This window comes from Suillus clintonianus (assembly GCF_016758775.1).
Source record: "Suillus clintonianus strain FC179 chromosome Unknown DEU56scaffold_149, whole genome shotgun sequence".
NCBI classification, from domain to species: domain Eukaryota; kingdom Fungi; phylum Basidiomycota; class Agaricomycetes; order Boletales; family Suillaceae; genus Suillus; species Suillus clintonianus.
This window is the reverse complement of record NW_024539373.1, coordinates 73,642-93,344: the sequence shown is the minus strand read 5'-3', so window position 1 is coordinate 93,344 and position 19,703 is coordinate 73,642. Positions and strand designations below refer to the sequence as shown.

The 19,703-nt window shown below is 46.4% G+C and overlaps 3 protein-coding genes across 3 annotated transcripts; 2 read left to right on the top strand and 1 right to left on the bottom strand.

Annotated features, from left to right (window-relative positions):
* Window positions 1–1,064: 1,064 nt before the first annotated feature.
* DEU56DRAFT_930583 (uncharacterized protein) lies at window positions 1,065–3,259 on the top strand (the record flags this gene model as incomplete). The annotated part of the gene is made up of 4 exons (XM_041358697.1): window positions 1,065–1,250; window positions 1,302–2,286; window positions 2,336–2,484; window positions 2,540–3,259. 4 exons carry the CDS (start codon window positions 1,065–1,067, stop codon window positions 3,257–3,259), a joined length of 2,040 nt encoding a protein of 679 aa, XP_041202090.1.
* A 2,425-nt stretch (window positions 3,260–5,684) lies between these two features.
* DEU56DRAFT_918963 (uncharacterized protein) lies at window positions 5,685–10,851 on the top strand (the record flags this gene model as incomplete). Its single annotated transcript, XM_041358200.1, has 22 exons — window positions 5,685–5,757; window positions 5,813–5,845; window positions 5,896–5,915; window positions 5,972–5,986; window positions 6,043–6,081; window positions 6,141–6,169; window positions 6,228–6,241; window positions 6,294–6,325; window positions 6,408–6,435; window positions 6,493–6,552; window positions 6,680–6,745; window positions 6,803–7,034; window positions 7,092–7,149; window positions 7,202–7,375; window positions 7,811–7,861; window positions 7,906–8,052; window positions 8,091–8,223; window positions 9,954–10,013; window positions 10,072–10,206; window positions 10,255–10,486; window positions 10,544–10,598; window positions 10,651–10,851. The coding sequence occupies 22 exons, from the start codon at window positions 5,685–5,687 to the stop codon at window positions 10,849–10,851; spliced, it is 1,887 nt and encodes a 628-aa protein (XP_041202089.1).
* A 2,638-nt stretch (window positions 10,852–13,489) lies between these two features.
* DEU56DRAFT_838866 (uncharacterized protein) lies at window positions 13,490–14,211 on the bottom strand. The gene is made up of 3 exons (XM_041354896.1): window positions 14,183–14,211; window positions 13,765–14,111; window positions 13,490–13,706 (listed from the first exon to the last, which is right to left on the bottom strand). Exons 2-3 carry the CDS (start codon window positions 13,953–13,955, stop codon window positions 13,532–13,534), a joined length of 366 nt encoding a protein of 121 aa, XP_041202088.1. The 5' UTR covers window positions 13,956–14,111; window positions 14,183–14,211; the 3' UTR covers window positions 13,490–13,531.
* Window positions 14,212–19,703: the final 5,492 nt, after the last annotated feature.

Here is a 19,703-nt window from a genome sequence, read left to right as displayed (position 1 = left end):
TGTCCCACCTCCTACTACGCCCGTCGATCGTGACGATAGGATGGACGTTCTCCGCAGAGCGCAAAGGCTTACTCGGATGAAGCCTAGATTGCTTTTCTCTATGGGGCTTCCTTTAAGCCAACATCACTACAAACACTACGACTTCGAAGCCGCACCAGGATGTACCACCGCCGCACAATACTCCGTCGAGAGAGCACAGTATGAAGCCGGAGAAACGACTCAAACCTATCCCTTCAATTGCGTCTGTCGCACTTGCAACAATTGGGGGCATAAACAGAAGCATTGCAAGAGGTACCAGTGCCGCATTTGTGGCAAATACGCCCCCAAGCACCTTACCCCATTCTGTCCCATCCTCAAGGGGAAGAAGCTCCTTCGTCGCGGAAAATCTGCTGATCGGTTCCATACGGACATGGCTAAACTCGAAGCTGCCTTTGACCATGAGCGTGCTCGTGTTGCAGAAGAACGGGAAGAGAATGAACTCGACGCCATCGCCATGCTGGCAGATATTGACGTTGACCCCATCTATTATTCCAACCAGGATGATTGAAGTCGGTGACTTCAAACCTTTGAACGGGAGGTAATGTTACGATAACATACTTCGGACCGGACCCCCATATCTTTTCTCCTATCATGTATCACCATATGACGTCTTATCACCTTCTTGTACAGCATCCTTGATCGCCGTCTTATCTCGTATCTCTTATCTTGTACCCTGTACCCTTACCATTGCCTTGGTAGCCCTGCCCTGAACTGACCTTTCCTATAAGTAGTCGATCGTCTTGTCTTGTATTCTCTAACTTGAATCTACTCAGTTTTCTGATAGACTTTCCTTGAGCAAGACAGCTCTCGTATACGATTTCACTAAAGACTCTTCGTCTTAAGTGTCTTTACTTGATCGATACCATTAGTTTTGTCTTCGCTTGCTGACTCTTGTCACCAAGCATCGACCCCAACGATAACGATAACGAACCTCTGCATTATCTTCGTCTTACACTAAAGACTTAGTACAGAGCTCTTACCTGAGTCTACGCTTTCAGCGTAACAGAGTCGACACTCTGAACGCTATGGGCAAGGAGATAAAAGACCATGTTGTTGGCCCGATGCCAGTGGAGGACTTTCTAGACGAGTTCCTGCCGAATCCGAAAAACCATGACCCCTCGGACTTCACTTCACTCTTCACTTCGGCCTCCAACGCTGAAGCATTCAACATACAATCCGTTAAGAGAGAGGAGGCTGCTTACGATTTATTCGTGAGTGACCCTGCATCTAAGGATAGTGAATCGTTGACAATCTAACTCCAGATCAACGGCATAAAACCCTTCGCCCCCCAACTATCATTTGTGAACTCGTCCAACCGTGCAGACACGAAGAACTGTTCGGCCTTCACATTCAACGTCAAGCCGGATGTTTGTGTATACGCCGACGGAACATCTCAAGGCTGCGATATCTCCAAACTCGAAGTCAACGTCGAATTCAAATGGAATGATGGATATGACGCATTCAGCAAAGATCCTGGGCCTGATACGCATATTGTATCTGTGACCGAGAAGGCCTTCGATACATTGGGCCAGATAACGAGCTATGCTAGCGCTCAGCTCGGCGCTCAATATCGCACCCGCATCATCAGATGGGACAGGGAGGGAGCTATCGTTACGGACGCCTTCAATTACAACGACCCACACTTAGCCGACTTCTTCTATCGTTATGCGCGAGCATCGCCTGAGATGTGTGGCGTTGATACTTCTGTCACGCCCGCTAGCACCGAGGATGCTGCTCTTGCAAGGGAGGCCTTGAAACTTCCCACCGCTACGCGCATGTTCAAAGTTGCAGTTCCTGAGGATCCTGCTGTTGAGGACTCTGGCTGGTTGACGTTGATTATTCCCCAGCCTGTTGCAAAGGGTTTTCCACCTGTTGGCCGCTGGACTCGCACGTGCCCTGCATTTGATCTCCTGAACCAGAAGGTCGTAATGTTCAAGGACTCGTGGCGCGTGTCGATAAAGGATGTCCTACCGGAAGGCGAAACTTATAAATTATTAAAGTTACACAAAGTTCGCAATGTCGCAACATGCATTGCATTTCACGATGTAATCCACCCTATCCCTCAGCAAAACACCCAGACTGCTAAGTTTGGAAGCGCCGAATGGGCGTGTCCCAACAGGGATGTCGCCAAGAAGCTCATCACTCCGCATACTCTTCACCGCCTGGTTCTTGATATTGTGGGCGAGAAGTTGAACGACTATGCAAGATCTCATCAACTTGTCCAGTCTATCCGCGATGCGTTGTTTGGTGTGTATTTCTCAATCTCGCATATCACCTAATCTCATTAGCCACGCAGCTCACAAGGATGCGTACGAAAACGCAAAAATCTTACATCGAGACCTCAGTGTCGGGAATATCGTTATCTACCGAGGAGTGGGCTTCCTTATCGACTGGGACCTAGCAAAGTTGCTCACTATTAGGGGTTCTCGACAAACGACTCGCACAGTATGTTAGTTCCATGCCCAAACTCGTAATTTGTACTGATTTTGCTGTCGCTAAGGGAACCTGGCAGTTCATGTCTGCTCACCTTGTCAAGAATGGGACCGCCATCCATGCTGTTGAGGACGACCTCAAATCGAGCTTCTACGTCGTTCTGTGGACGGCTTTGATGTACGCGTCAAGCTACATGAGCATCGTTGACCGGACGCAATTCATCGCGCATACCTTCGACGCTGATCCACTGCAGGGGTCTGGAGGATCCGCGAAATCCAATTTCCTCGTCGCGAACACCGACCTCCCACAAGATATATTTGTCGGCTGCAAGCCACTCGACAATCTTGTCATTGAACTCGCTCAATTTTTCTCGCATAGATACTCCAAGGTCCGCCCTGAAGACCGGGCGTCACTTGCAAAATGGCAGATTACACTGGAGAATGCTTTGGCCGAAGGGGTGGAGGGGGATGAATGCACGGCTGCAAATCAAATGGTGATAGATGTCGTACAAAACTTCATGCTGGAGTCGCCTGCTTACAGGAAGGACATGGGTATGAAGCTCCTGCACTTGCACGATTCTGTCATCCAGATCTACAACAAGCACCTTGAGTCACCCGGTTGGCCTGACCAAGACGCGGCCAGACTGCAACCACTGTGTTACTTTGCGCGCTGCATCTTCGTACATACTGTGATACATTTTTCGTATACAATTTTCGTATACAACATTACTGATCCTGCGAAATCTCATACACCATCATCTCTTTCGGCCAAGAACGCGTGCAATTGAGGGAGCGAGTGTGATTCTTCAAATGTCAGCGCTACCACAAACAAATTTAAATCACAATCTTTCTATCTCCAAGTCGAATCGAAGTGACTGTGGCCACCGAGTGCCCGATGAGTCGCCCGATGAATGCCCAACGAGTGCCCACTGTAATTTTCCTTGGTCAAAATTATATATTTTTTCGAACCTCATTTTACCGGGAGACAATCTGAAATTTCCTGGAATGGGCAAACACCCGTTATTATATAATATTTTGCCTCTGCGCTAAAATTTTGTAATTACCATGAATTACCACTGGTTGCAAAAGTTAATATTTATACTAACATTTATGTCAGCAGAACACTTGAAGTATTATATACATTTAGATGGACTTAAAATTTGTATCGAAATGTGTTGTTTTGCCGTGTCAAGTTGCCGGCAGTCAAAATTTGTTATGGTTTCAGTGTCAAAATTCAACGCGGAAATGGATAATTTCTCGACCACATTTTGATTCAAGTCTTGCCTGTGGAAAAACTCCCAAACCGCCGGTGTGCCATGATCGTTGCGGCTGTATGATAGACAGTTGTCCTTTTCCAGAATATTTTTTTTCGCACATTCAAAAAATGTCATTATTATTGAAAATTGCAATAATTGAATTTTCGACATTTTCACTATTTTTGAACCATTTCGAACACGTGAGTCAAGACTTTCCGGAAGGACTGTAGTAAAAATAGCCCTTGAACAAGAACGAAGTCTACGACGCTCGACAACAATTCGGCGAGGTGTGCCGTTCCGGTTGCTTTTCTCATCCGCATCCTCACCCCACCCCAATCATCAAATTTCAAACACGCTTCTAACAAAGTATCCCATCTGCATCGTCCCGCACTTCGCTTACTGACTTTCACCATGGATAATTTCTGCAGTCTTGCATTCAGTCACGGACCATGCGGAAAGACTTTATATAGGACGAGTCTCTTTTTGGGTGTGTGGAAGAGATATTGATGGAGACGGCGACTCGGTGTGGTTCTGTGGTATTGATGTAGTTGGCTCATGCAGCTCGCGAGATATCGACACTGTTATTGCAAAGGTACGCTCAACGCAGGTTATACAAGTCTCTACCACCCATTGCAACAGCATCCAAATTGATTCTCACCACGTTATTCCACAGCCGTCCTACAATAGAATCGCCGCACTCTTCCAACGAACTTCTGCATACCTAATCCGCCGGCGATTCCATGCACCGCCGCCTCTGGATATGATCCAAGACCAAAAAGATCTCGTAAAGTGGCTATTCTGATGATATTGAAACAAGTAAGACCGGATCATTATTAGGTGCTGCACAGCGTCGAGATTGGTTGATTGATCTAATAAAACACAGACACTATATCCACATCTCAGTTCGTTGTTGTCATGATTCAAGGATGCCTCAAGGAACTCCAAGCGCCATTTGTGTTCGACTTTGAACATCAAATTCATATTTGTTGATATAGCAGCGAGCCCACGCACGGACCACCAACGCCGCAATTCTACCATCTACCAGCATACCTTGATACACTAATTACGCCTCACCACCAATCACTGACAGTACACCTGCCGTGTATCCGCTATCATAATCCACCTCCCCACACATTTTCTGCATTCTTCATTCGCTTTCTGAGAATGCCTCCGAGCATGTAGAAACGACTTTGGATGAGGCAAGTCTGTTTGCGGATTATATGTGGAAAAATTGGAGATGGATCGATCATCGGTAGGAGTTCCGGGGTGCGTTTATATCCACCTACGTACACAAGTTGAACAAGGGCAGATTTAGTTTTGCACAGATCGAACCAAAAATGTAATTGTAATTTGTAGCAGAACGACCTCGTCCGATTCAAGTGTGCACATTGCAAGCTATGCAAGTAATATTCCATCCCGACGGCACCTGAAGCACTGATGCCATCACCAGCTGCAGGTGAGTTGTCAGTTTTAGGCATTTGTTTGACTTTTCTGATTGCGTGCCAACGTAACACGACTATCTTGCCAAGGGACTTGAATGAAATGCTGCCGGCGCTCCGATCGACACTCATCAAAAACATTTTATGAAACGAACTTGTACAATTTGAAGAACATTCCGCCATCGCAAGCATGTGTATTCGTTTCTCCCAGTGCCCTGTCATTGCTATTTGTATACATATAAGTCGCCGAAATGAAAACAGATATTCGATCTTTTGCGGTGTTGAAACATTCTGTGCGTGTGACTGGTTTGCAGCTTCACAACCAACATATATGTTGATTCAATCAAGGGACCCTAGATCGAGTGTTTATTTCTACAGGACCTCAACTTTCTTCGGTCAATCAATGCAGGAACGGATATCGCCCCCATAATGCTCATTTCGGTGATGAAAGAGCTAGGGTGGTGGTATATCTAGTACCCACCAACTTCACTGTTCCCTCGCCCCCATCCTCTAACAAGATGACTCTAGTTCTAAATGATCCCAGTCTCTGGCCGGTCATTAATGCGAGCCGTATTTACAGCTATTTTGCAGGTTCGTGGAGAGTCAGTGAGACAATGACGGCGATACTCGATCTAACATTTCGCAGTTGCCTCCTCTATTTGGGTCATGTACGATTGGGGTGAGCAAGATCCCTTTCAAGAATGGGTGATGTTCTTATGGTTTCTGCAGCCCTGACTTTCGGACAGGAGGTAGGTTGATGCCATTGTCGAAGCATCTATCTCACTCAGAATGGTTTACTATATAGATCGAGCTCATCTGGGTGAGCAGAGTCACTCATCATAAGAACAACATGAACATGCAATGAATTTGCGGCAGAGGCAACGCTGGTCACTCATGACCGCTCTGTATCTGAGTGTACGTAGCTTGTGTTGTAAGTGTGATCAGCAAGTCGGGCTGACTTGAAATAATTCTAGGTTCGCTATCTTGGAATTTTATATGCTGCGTATGTTCGGAATGCTAAGCAATTGGCACTGCACTAATAATTGATCTCCCACAACAAGCATCGAGATTCTGGGTATGCCTCTTCACATCCACCGTGTTTAATTCTTCTCACTGGCGGCATACAGACAACGTTACGACAATATCGCTGACAGATTCAGTAAGTATTCTGAACCAATGCTCGCCATTCCCATGTTAATCAACTGCACTCCAATGCAGGGGTGAGTCTGATTCTTTACCAGCTGGTCCAATATAATGATCGCCACAGCTGTGAGTTTTTTTTGATTGCGTGATCCTCCGATGCTGATCACCACCTGGATTTGTCAGGCCTGATTGTATTCATCGCGCAATATTGGGTGAGTATCGTCGTGAACGCAATACTGGGCGGTGAGCTACATTGCTGCAATGAGTCAGTGATATCGACTTAACAGAAGCATCACGCAAGTCATCGTGATCACTCGATTACATGCCATGTATCAGCGGTCCAGAAAGGTGCTGATACTTTGCGTTGTAGTCTTCCTGACTGTCACCATCGCCGTCGGAGTGTTGAACATCATAACAACAACAGACACTTCAGCAGGTAAGCTTGATTATGGATGAAAGACTTGTGTGCAACAGGCCCATTGACGAATACCAGAGGAGGCCATTCTCTCTGGCACCTACGAATGCTTTGTTGACATTGCAGGAAATATCCAACTACTGGCTCCCATGACTTGGATACTCGGCACTATATGGGAGGTCCTCGCACTATGTCTCGCAATCTGGATTGCTGTAAAACACTTCCGTGAATTGCGACGACACTCGGCAGGAGGGATTATCGGGGACTGCTTCACAGTGTTGATACAATCTCACGTGGTTTACTTTGCGAGGTGAGCTAACAATGCCAATGTGGCTCCCTTCTTCCGCTGAAGTTCTGCACCTCTTAGCTTTGTTGTTGTTTCTTGCTTCACGATCAGCAGTGAATTGTCTCCAACGTTATCAGGGGTATGTTATTCTCTCATTGACCTCTGCATGCAACGGTTCATCATTTCTGCAGGACCCACAGTCCCTGGGAACCCAGATTTACCTTGGTTTACGTGAAGTTTTCCAGGTAGTGCAGATGTTTGTGCTGGGACCACGCCTGATTCTCAGTGTTCGAGAATATCACGCCAAGCTCATGGCCGACTCCGACGCAGCGATCGGCATGACTTCATTTGCTTTCCAGGAGCGCGTGCATGTGGCAACTAGCAGCAGCGTGTAGTATGGGAAATGCTCGAGGTGATTACTGGTCGGGTACTCCTGGTCAGGTGCTATGCGGGGAGCCGGGAGAGTTTCTTTTGGTTCAAAATTTCGTCGCTGTACTTATTTATTTATGTTCTGAAGATTTGACAGAGAAGTGGGTCTGGACAACCCGCCCCGTACGTTATTGCAGCACTACGTTTTTGAGTAGAAGATGTCATATCTTTGCTTCTGCAATAATCCTCAATGTGAATATTTATTAGTGCAAGCCAGTGATATGCAAGGTGTTGTTACATATCTAGCAGATTGTGTTCGCAGGCTTTCGTGGCAAGATTATGTATTCGAACGATACTTGCCATCGCATCACTGAGCCGCAGCACCAGCATTCGCCCTGCTGTTCTCATTTTTCTTGTTCTTCAGTCGGTAGGACTCCGACGCTATCACTGACGAAGAAATCATAGATGAGTTCTCTCCAATTGTGAGTGACGGTTCACCTAGCTGGCATCTACCTCTTTACAAAAGGCTTCCTCCTCACCCAACTCCCACTATCCGACAGAGGCACATGTAGCTCATACGCATGCGCTTCACTCGCTACCCACAAAAGAGCAGTCTTGCGAATTATTCTTCAATATATTTAAGACGAGTGTCCTCACTGCTCATTCTGGCTCAGTAAGTTCTCCGAACGTTCATCTGTAGAATCTCCTCAGATTGAACGACAAAGAAAAGCACCATCAACAAATGCTACAGAGTCATTCAGCACATCTTTCCGATCATGGGCTCCTCCCAACGTGATTCAAATTGGCGATAGCTCTCATCGTCTCATCGTGCCTCCAGATGATTGTACGAGGTTTGGATATCGGCATCGTGTCGCTTATCGAGTTCGATCATTTTCGCGTGGAGGCTTTTCCGTGAAGGTTCGAGACCTCGAGATTCTACATAGTAGCGGTCCAGAAAGCAAATTGCAGTGACAAATCGAGATGATCGATGTCTTGTTCGGGTGCTTCAAGTTGAGGCGATTGCCAACGGTCGAAGAAGGTCGTGGCAGGGGACATCTTGAATTAATGGCAAGTGTTGAAGGCAAATGAGAAACTGATGTTGTGGCATCGGGCGGTGTGTTTGCATGATAGATCTAATGGACACGACATAAGCGACTTATTGCGAAATCATGTGTGTGGTCTTGGTGTGGTCACTGGTGAAATCTGAAAATTTGTTCCGGCCCTGCAGCAAAAATTTGTCATTCAACGTTCCCTTGTCCTCTCGAATAAATTTAGTGCAACCGAATTTCACTTACCCACGTATATCATTCAGCCATTTCCTCTGCCTCTCTATTTGGGATTCTACTATGGCTGTAATCAATGATCGCGGTGCCGCATAGTGTTGGGATCGAGGCGGTTTGAACTGTGCAGGGTTGGCAGAAAAGGAAGTTGAGCATGAATTGCCATTCAAATTGGGATCCACTGGATTTGAAAGGCGCACTGGCCAACTTCGCTGGCGATACCTGGTACCCTGCAGGCAATTCAGAACAAGGTGTAGTTCCATCAGCCCTGATAGATTCAACGATCCGATAAACACAGGCCAATTGACCATGAGAATCCTTACATGTAACAAACCCCACCTTGCTCGCATATATAGTAAGGTTTTTAGTAATCATCTAGCGTAGTACGTACTGCCTCGGGAGTCGGCGCTCTGCGCTAGGCCTCAGCGCTCGTACAGCACCTGAATTCCTACACAACCTCCATCACACTAACAGTATGATCATAGTCTCAAACGATCCTCGTTGGTGGCCGCCCATGAATTCGTGGCATATTGGCAGCTATTTTGTAGGTCCGTGGAGAGCCATTCGGATGATGACGGTGATATCTGACCTTGGGCTGCGCTTTCGCAGTTGCCACGTCTGCTGGGCTGATATACGACTGGGGTGAGCAACACATCATATAAATCACTGACTCCTTATTGTAACTTTATGTAGTCCTGACGCTCGCAAAAGAGGTAAATTGATGCTATTACTGAGACCATCCATCTCGCTAAGAATGCTTTTACAGGTTGAATTGATTTGGGTGAGTGGACTCTTGCATCAGGAGAACGATGTGGAAATGCAGCTCATTCACGGCAGAGGCAACGCTGGTCTCTCATGACTGTGCTATATATGAGTGTATGTAGTTTGTACTATCAGTGTGGTTGGAAAGTCGCGCTTACATGAAAATATTCCAGGGGCGCTATTTTGGAATAATATATGCCATGTATGCTTAGATGGCTAAGCACTTGGTGTTGCGCTAATCGATTATCTGTCACAATCAGCGTCCAGATTCTGTGTATGTCTTCTTACCACCGTGTTTACTTCTTCTGACTGGCAGCATATAGACAGTGTTCCAACAATCCCGAAGACAGATTTAGTGAGTACTTATAATCAATGCCTGTCATCCCCCTTCCTTCAACTATACTCCTGTGTGCTAGGGGTGAGTAGGATTCTTGGCGTTCCAGCCTGAAGTTGGTTTGATTTGACTGCCACAGCTGTAAGCGTATTTTGAGTTGGTGATCCTCCGAGCCTGACCACAAATTGATTTCGCCAGGCGCTGTTATGAAACTCGGAGGGATATGGATGACTGTGGTCGTGAACGCAATACTGGGCGGTGAGCTGTGCAGCTGCAATACTTTGGTGATATTGACCTGACTGACATTTCATGCAAGTCATCATAATCGCTCGGTTAAATGCCATGTATCAGCGGTCCAGAAAGGTTCTGATACCTCTCGTTGTCATGTTCCTGGCCGACTACATCGCGGTCGGCGTAGTCGTCATACTGGCAACGAGACACAGTTCAGGGGGTAAGCTTAATAAGACATAAGCGCATCAGACTCATTAAAAAAGGCTAGAGGTGCTCGTTCTCTCCGGCACCTACGAGTGCGCTATTGACTATGAGAGTGATAACGCACTACTGTTTTCCATCAGTTGGATACTCACAACTGTATGGGAGGTCCTCGCACTGTGTCTCGCAGTCCAGGTTGCTGTAAAACACTTCTGTGAACTGCGACGACATTCATCGGGATGGATCATCAAGGACTGTTTCACGGTGTTAATGAAAACTCACGTTGCTTACTTTGCGAGGTGAGTTCACAATGCAAACGTAGCTCCCTTCTGCCGCTGAAAGTCTGCACCTCTTAGCTTTGTTGTTGTTTCTGGCTGTGAGATCGGCAGTCAATTGTCTCCGACGTTATCAGTATGCCAATCTGTTATTGACAGTTGCATGCAATGGTTCATCATTTCTACAGGACCAATACTCCCCGGACCTGGTTTTTCTTGGTTTCCTTCAAATTTTCCAGATCGTGCAGATGTTCGTGCTAGGACCACGCCTGATCCTTAGCATTAGAGAATATTACGCCAAGCTCGTGTCCGACTCCGACACAGCAACCGGCATGAATTCAATTGTATTCCAGGAGCGCGTGCGTGTGGCAACTAGCAGCAGTGTGTAGCATGAGAGATGCTCATTAACGATGGTCGAGTGCTCCGCAGGGAGCAGGAGAATTTGTGATCCAAATTTCGTCCTACTTATCCATACAAGTTACTTGATGCTCCGAAGTGGATCTGAAAGAGACAATACTTGTATGAATCGATAACACAGTATTTTATATTCGTTAGTTGTTCGTCTGATAATTCATAGGGTCATCGTCCTGCTCGTCATTTCTGGTGACACGCTTCAGTACTTTCTTGAGACATCGACTTACTTGTACAGAGGACAGTATGAAGCCAGGGCTATCAGCATGGAGCCTGCCAACTAGATGCAACGACCTTCCTCGAAAAATCTCACGCAGGTCTAGCGGGCATCTTCAACAAGCAAAGTAAGCTGGCCTCTGCAAAAGAGTTACTTTAAGGCCGATACTGCGAAAAGGCCAACCCCCATCGTGATTGTGAAGGCTCAAGAACCTCCCGCATGCTAGGCTTGGGATGTCAGGGATCGGTATTCATTGGATGTGGTTATGGATTGAAATTCTATCAACAGTTTAACGCACGAAGTACAAAATAAAGGAATTCATATATCCTGGAGCGAGCGTCTTAGTCAAAATGATGGAGAGATAGATGTACCGAAAGGAGCATTGTGCAACATAGTTGACAACGATGATGGCGCCGACATCAGTCCGGGGTATGAGATAGCCAAGATGGCCATACAGAACACAAGGGGGCTCCATCACGGCTGTTTGAGGTGGGTGTGAAATTGCTCTGCGAGGTGATCGGCAGTGGCGTAGTCATCAATTGGGGTATGGTAGTGGTGTCGAGGTGGTCGACAGTGTTGATGTCGATTGTGGTAAGTTGGAGGGATTGTGGTTGTTTGCGTGGGTGTGGGGACCGTAGTCGTCAGCAGCGGGGGTCCAGATAAAGTTTGGCGCACATGAAGATTGGGCTTTCGCTCTCCAAGCAGCTGATGAAGGCCACACTGTGTGCTACTGACAGAGAGAAAAGACGCCAGTACAATAAGTAGTAGGCATTGCGGCGACGTCGAACTCTTCATGGGTGCTCTTCATCGTGCAGGCTCGGATCGGGAGTACAAGTTCTGAGCACTGAGCCACCGGAGTATTAGAACCTTGGTGTTTTATGAGAATCCGGTTGTACCATTGGGTAGTGTTGTGACCATAAGTTGCACGAGCCGTTGAGTAAATGGTCGCATCACCTCACGCCAGCTGTCCACCCACGTTTTCACCGAGCGGCAAACTGAAAACTATGCACTCGGAAGGTTTCATAACCAGCAAAATCCTTCGGCGCTCGAACTGAATGTAGGAAGGAATGGAGTTGCAGTCAAATTCATTAGGCATCGTTTAGTGATCGTGTATCAAGTCTCACCAAGTGCTTCGGAACTTCGTGTTTGTACGATGAACCATGTTTTTGGCGACTTCCAGCGTAATTTGGGTATCGTGGTGCAAAGCTGCCTGTGCGATTAGGTTCGTAGACTAAACGTATCTTATCAATTATATCTGGAATGATAGCTGACTTTACATACCTGCCCACTCCTCATCTCATCTCCATTCACAAAATTGTTTAACGAACTGAGCAGCAGCTGGAATTCGCGTACGTTCGTGTTCCCTTCCCTATTTCAGGGTTTCTGTGAACTATAGTCTTGCAAATCGCTGTTGAGAACTATATGGGTGGCACGGGAGCGGCGATACTTAGATATGATGTATGTGAATATGGTTGAGGGTCTTCGTACCAGAACGTTTGGAGACTGAGAAGGCGAGAGATTGAAAACTATTTCTGGGAGAGCTCAGAAGGGAATGAGTGGAACTAGAGGCAGTATAAGACGATATGAGTGATGCAGGAGGCAAAACGGTGCCCCGATACGCGACTTTTGGGGTGCATGTCGCCTAGTAGCAGATATAATGTCGTCGAGGGGATCGTCGGTAGGAGATACCAGGAATTGTAGAAGAAGTGAGGGTCGACTTCTATGCATGAAAGAGGCTCACCGCGGGCATGCATGATGCAGAGAGTTTTCATCAACGTGCACCAACGATTTCTACCACAATTGCTTCCAGCTCGCGGTTAAGCGTGAACGCGGCAAATTCCGACTCGGAGTCGGTTACTAAACCGCAAGTACTTGCTGTGTGGTCCTTTGCTCACTGATCTATAGTATTAGTACTGCTTATTGAGGATCTGCTAAGGGTCTCAAACTTGTGTCGTTCCTCGTCATATCATCGAATTCAGGTTGCCTGTCAGTCAGGTCACGTACTCAGCAGATACTTATAATACTGGTAAACGTTAACCGTGACTCTCGTACCCGCCATCTTCGCAAAAAAAAACTGAACAAAACAGCGCCCAGGCCACGATGCAAAGTGTTCACGCTGAGTACCAATATCCCATCTGTATCGTTCCGCACTTCACCAACTGACTTTCACCATGTACAGCTTCTGCATTCTTGGATTCAGTCACCGAACATACGGTGTCACAGGTTTTAGATGGGACGAGTCTCTTTGCGGATTATGTGCGTGGAAGAGATGGAGAGTCGAGACGGACCATGAAGAATTTTCGAGTGTCGTAGTTCCGTGGTATTGATGTAGTTGGATCATGCAGCTCGCGAGATATCGACGCTGTTATTGTATAGGTACGCTCATCGCAAGTTATACAAGCCCATACTACCCATCACAACAGCATCAAAAGTCGCCCTCGCTACCTTATTCCACAGTTGTCCCACAATAGAATTGTCGCACTCTTCCAATGATCTTCTCTATATGGACCGTATCTGATCCGTGGGTGATTCCATACACCGCCGCCACTGAATGTGATCCAAGACAAGAGGATCTCGAGCAACGATATAGTGGCTATTCTGATGACAGTGAAACAAGTAAGACCGTGTCATATTGCCCAGTGTCAAGACTGGTCGACTGATCAATAGAACATAGACACCATGCCCACATTCCAGTTCACTACCGTTGCGATTGCAAGATGCACCAAGGAACTCCAGGCGCCATTCGTATTCGGCTTTGAACAGCAGTTCATATGTTATGAGCCTACGCAAGGACCGCGCACAAACTACTAACGTTGCAATCCTACCACACCACCAGCACACCACACTACACTGAATACGCCTCATCACCAATCACTGGCAGTAGTGCTCATGTCTTTACTTTCCTGACGGTGTGCCAGAACAACGCGACCATGGGCATCTTGTCAAGAGACTTGGATGAGCTGCTGCCGGCGCTCGTCAAAAATATCGCCAATCAATTTAAAAAAAAATGAAGCAGCTGTGGTACGTACATATAGAATTTGAAAAAAAATTCCACGATCGTAACCAGAAGTCTTCTTGTCTCCCACTGGCAGTGTCCTCCTGTTCATATACTTATAGGATGGTGTGTCGTATATTGATAACATATCAATCATGGATTGCTCATCAACGTTGTCTTTGGTATCCTTATGGTATGGCCCCCATGACACTGATTTCGGTGATAAAAGCGCGGGGTGGTGATATAACTAGTACGAACACCATCTTCATAGTACGTCTACCAGGTTTGCCGCTCCCTCACACCCACCCTCTAACAATATGACTCTAGTCTCAAATGATCCCAGTCTCTGGCCGGCCATTAATGCATGGCGTATTTCCAGCTATTTTTATGGTTCGTGGACAGCCAGTCGGACAATGTCAGTGATTCTCGATCTAACATTTCGCAGTTGCCGCCTCTGCTGGGGTCATGTACGATTGGGGTGAGCAAGATCATTTCAATAATGCCTCATGTTCTTATGGTTTATGCAGCCCTGACTTTTGGACAAGAGGTAGGCTGACGCCATTGTCGGGAGCATCCATCTCACTCAGAATGATTTATATAGATTGAACTTATCTGGGTGAGCCGAGTCACACGTCATAAGAACACTATGAAAATGCAATGCATTTGCTGCAGAGGCAACGCTGGTCACTTATGACCTTTCTGTATTTGAGTGTACGTAGCTTGCGTTGTGAGTGTGGTAGGCAAGTCGGGCTGACTTGAAAATATTCTAGGTGCGCTATCTTGGAATATCATATGCCGTATATGTTTGGAATTCTAAGCAATTGGCACTGCGCTAATCAATGATTTCCCGCAACAAGCCTCCAGATTCTAGGTATGTCTCCTGATATACGCCGTGTTTACTTCTTCTCACTGGCGGCATACAGTGGATGTTCCGACAATATCACTGACAGATTCAGTGAGTATTCTGAGTCGATTCTTGCCATTGCCGTCTTAATCAACTGCGCTTCAATGCAGGGGTAAGTTTGATTCTTGACCAGCTGGCGTAATATAATGACTGCCACAGCTGTGAGTGTCTTTTGAGTGCGTGATCCTTTGAGACTGATCACCACTGGATTTGCCAGGCCTGATTTCAACTATCTCACAAAATTGGGTGAGTATCCTCACGAATGCAATACTTGGCGGTGAGCTATGTAGCTGCAATGAGTCAATGATATTGACTTGACAAAACACCAATCAAGTCATCATGGCCACTCGGTTACACACCATGTATCAACGATCCAGGAAGATTCTGATACTTCTCGTTGTAATCTTCCTGGCTGTCTACGTCTCCTCTGGAGTATTCAGCGTCATGGTATCAATATCGGGGATTTCAGCAGGTAATTTTGATTATGGATGAAAGACTTGCGCGCACCACGCTCATTGACGAGTACCAGAGGAGTTCATTCTCTCCGGCACCTACGAATGCACTGTCAACTACGGCAAAGAACATCAATTTGCTTCCCTTACTTGGATACTCGACACTGTATGGGAGGTCCTCGCACTATGTCTCGCAATCTGGATTGCTGTAAAACACTTCCGTGAATTGCGGCGACAGTCGGCAGGAGGGATTATCGGGGACATCGTCACGGTGTTGATAAAATCTCACGTCGTTTACTTTGCGAGGTGAACTCACAATACCAATGTGGTCCCCTTCTTCTGTTGAAGTTCTGCACCTCTCAGCTTTGTTGTTGTTTCTTGCTTCATGATTGTCGCAGATTTGTCTCCAACAATAACAGGGGTATGCCATTCTGTCAATAACCTGTGCATGCAACAGTTCATCATTTCTACAGGGCATGTTTTCCCTGCAAACCCAGATTTATGGTGGTTTACTTCAAACTTTTCAGGTCGTGCAGATGTTTGTACTGGGACCACGCCTGATCCTTAACGTTCGAGAATATCACGCCAAGCTCGTGGCTGACTCCGACGCAGCAACCAGCATGAATTCAATTATTTTCCAAGAGCATGTGCATGTGCCAACCAGCAGCAGCGTGTAGGACGGGAAATGCTCGAGGGGATTACCAGTGGTCGGGTACTCCTAGTCAGGTGCTATGTGGGGGTAGGGAGGATTTTGTTTGGCTCCAAATTTCGTCGCTGTACTTATTTAAGTTGGTTGTGTTCTGAAGATTCGACAGGGTCTGGACAAACCGACCCATGCATTGTTCCATCACTACGTCTTTGTTCTAAGTTTAGTCGCGGTACATATTTATTTGATGCTCCAAAGTATATTTAAAAGTGAAGTATGTTACGACAAACCGATTGATATTTTATTGCATCTATTCATTACTCCCAGCGAGTCGGACTAGCTACCCACGCTCGCTCGCACCGAGCGGTAATCTGGAATCATTTGGAAGGTTCGCAATCTTACTTGAAAGACAGTCATTCAACGTTCAACCGTCATCCCTTCTTTTCTTTGTTGTGAGACCGTAGTGCACAGATTCATAGTGAAAGCGAGTTTACATGCTGGGCATCATTACATAGGGCATATCAAATTCGTAAGTAGGTTTGATCGCAGAAGGATATCGACATACCGCGTCACTTGAAGGTACTTGATTGGTTGCGAGAATGTTTTTCATGGTCCCAGCTTGCTACTCAGTGTGGGTATGGGCAAGCCACTAAAGCCTGAAGTGATGTAACAAAAGAGTTCCCAAAGAGTGTTCGACAACTGTTAATTTGTTAATCGTGTTGAGCATTACTCGTGCTACACACTACTACTACTACTAGTAGACACATGCGTGCGCCGTAAAGTCATGCCGATTGCTGTATTGAATTCGACCTTGAGCTTAGCGTGACGTTCTCGGACACCAAGGATGAGACGTGGTCCCAACACAAAAAACTGCAAGACTGTGAAAATTTGAAGAATTCCAAGATAAATATAAGTCCCCAAGGAATACGAGTCCTATTAAAATGATGAACCACGATTACATGCAAGGGGTGAGTGTCAGATCAGCATACCGTGGCGAACTTTGGAGAGTAATAAACCAACAAAAAGCAAGAAACACCAATAAAGCTATTGCATAAGGAATGTCAGCGGGAACGAGAACCACATTCACGTTGTGAGCTCACCTCGCAAAGTAGACCATGTGAGTTTTTATTAAAACCGTGAAAAGGCTCCCCATAACCCCTCCTGCCGGTGAATGTCGCAATTGACGGAAGCGTTTTACGGCAACCCAGACTGCGAGACACAGTACGAGAACCTCCCATGCAGTGCCTAACGTCCATGTCACTGTGGCCATCTGAGTGTCCTTTCCCTCAAAGTAGGTATTGCACTGATAGGTGCCGGAGAGAATGATTTCCACTGATACTCGTTAAATAAAGCTGCTGCACTGTCTGCCATAGGCGTACCGGATGAAATACGGCTCGTTAATATTCCGTTAACCACTCCGCCAGCAATGTTGTTACCCAGTAAGATGACAACGAGACATATCAGCAGCTTTCTGGCGTGCTCATAAAGAACATATAACCGAAGGGTCATGACGACTTCAACGGTATATCGGTCACGTCAATATCACTGAGGTATTGTTGCAGCTGGGTAGCTCACCGCCCAGCATTCCATTTACGGCCACACCTGTCCAAATTAGGGTGATGTACATCACACGGCCTGACAGATACAGTTAGTGATCAGGCTCGAAGGACAACATACTCGAAACACACATCTGTGGCAGTCATTATACGGAGAAGCTTGTTGAGAATCTCACGCACCCCTATATAGAAGGGAAGTTGGTTGGACGTGAATAACAGGCACCAATGGAGAACACTCACTACATCTGTCACCGGAATTGTCGGAACAAATACTGCATGCCACTGGTCAGAAGAAACAAGGTGTATGTGAGGGTACATACACAGTATGCTGACGCTGATTGTAATACACGACCGATTAGCACAACACCAGCTGATTAACTTTTGAAACATACATCACGTATGATATTCCGAGATAGCGTATCTAGAGTATCGTCAAGTCAGCACAACTTGTCAATCATACTTATGCCAGTACGAGCTACATACGCCGAGATACAGAACGGTCATCAGGTTCCAGCGTTGGTTCTGCCGCGAATTATTGATATGTTCACGTCGTCTTCTGATGTAGAAGTCCGCTCACCCAGATCAAATCCACCTGTGAAAACAAATCGTTGGGAAGATAGCTAATCCGTTGATAGTATATTAACCCACCTCTTTTCCGAGTGTTATTGCTAGAAATACCATAAGAATGTCAGCGGTTTTTTCATGCTATCTTGCTCACCCCAATCGTACATCACCGCAGCGGATGCGGCAACTACAAAACCGCAGCCAACGTCAGATCAAGACTTGACGGTCAACTAACCCTCCACAAACCTGAAAAATAGCTAGAAATACGAAATGAATTGATAAGCGGCCACAAAACAGGATCATTTGAGACTATGGTCATGTTATTTGAGGATGGATGTGAGCGTGCGGCGAACTTGATGGACGTCAAATTGTAGTACTATCCTTAAGTATGACTGCCGGCTTGCTTGATCTGCTCAACTATTAGCCTTATAGAAGTCCCGGAGAATTACTACTTATGCCTTTCTCCCCCCATCCTGTAGCGTGTATCCAGGTGCGTCTTTGCCCTTATTCTCCCGCGGTATGACGTGGTGGTGTTCAGATACGTTAAGGTCCACCGCTTTATAGCCGAAATGACTCGGAGTAGGAACTTGGTGGCAAAACAAATACTCTGTCACAACGGTAACCGAAGTCGGAATTTGCCGTCAGCATTCGAATATTCACGCTTGATCACCTTGCGAGGTTTGAACCGCCTTTCTAAGAGGTTGCGACATCCTCAAACCATGAAGCACAGAGCGATCATTTGACCAGCAACAACCGTAAATTTTCAAATAGAGAGTCAGAGGAAACGTCGGAATGTGCTGGAGAAGAATACGTGAGCGTGTGAAATAAGTATGCAGCGCGCACTTGTCAATCGGTACATTTCAAACACTCACTAGACTGATATCCAGCGCTAAGGCTACATTGTCCCAGAGATTCGCTATGTGGTGTGAACCGTTGGTATCTAGTTTGTCTGACACTGAAACTTGTAAGTAGGAGTACTAACTACGGTCCAAGTCATCGACATCGCCCCCCCAGGTGGGACAAAATGATATGGAACCTGTCGGATGCGACACACTACTGTATACGCCAGAATTCCCCTCATCCTCGTTCAATCGTAGGTCTTTCCAATTTCCAATTCGACCTTTCGCTCACTCTAGAATTTCAAGTATCTCATACCTGAATGTTGACGATCGATCAACTCAAGGACGCCCCCATCATTTATATTCTCAAGTCTGATGGCCTCAAATAGAGTTCCTCACGATTTGGACCTGCCACACTATGAATTTGTGGATTACGATGCCATGACACAGGAAAGAAGGAACTGTCTTTCTCAAGTAAGGTCGCGAAACTTCCAAATGATTTCAGCTTACCACTCGGTGCGAGGGTGGGTAGGTGGCCAATCCGACTCTCCGGGAGCTATGGATCGATGTAACGTGAATGTATCGGTTCGTCTATACATACTGCTCTTTGAAATATACTTCGGAACATCAAATAAATAGATACCGTAACGAAACTGG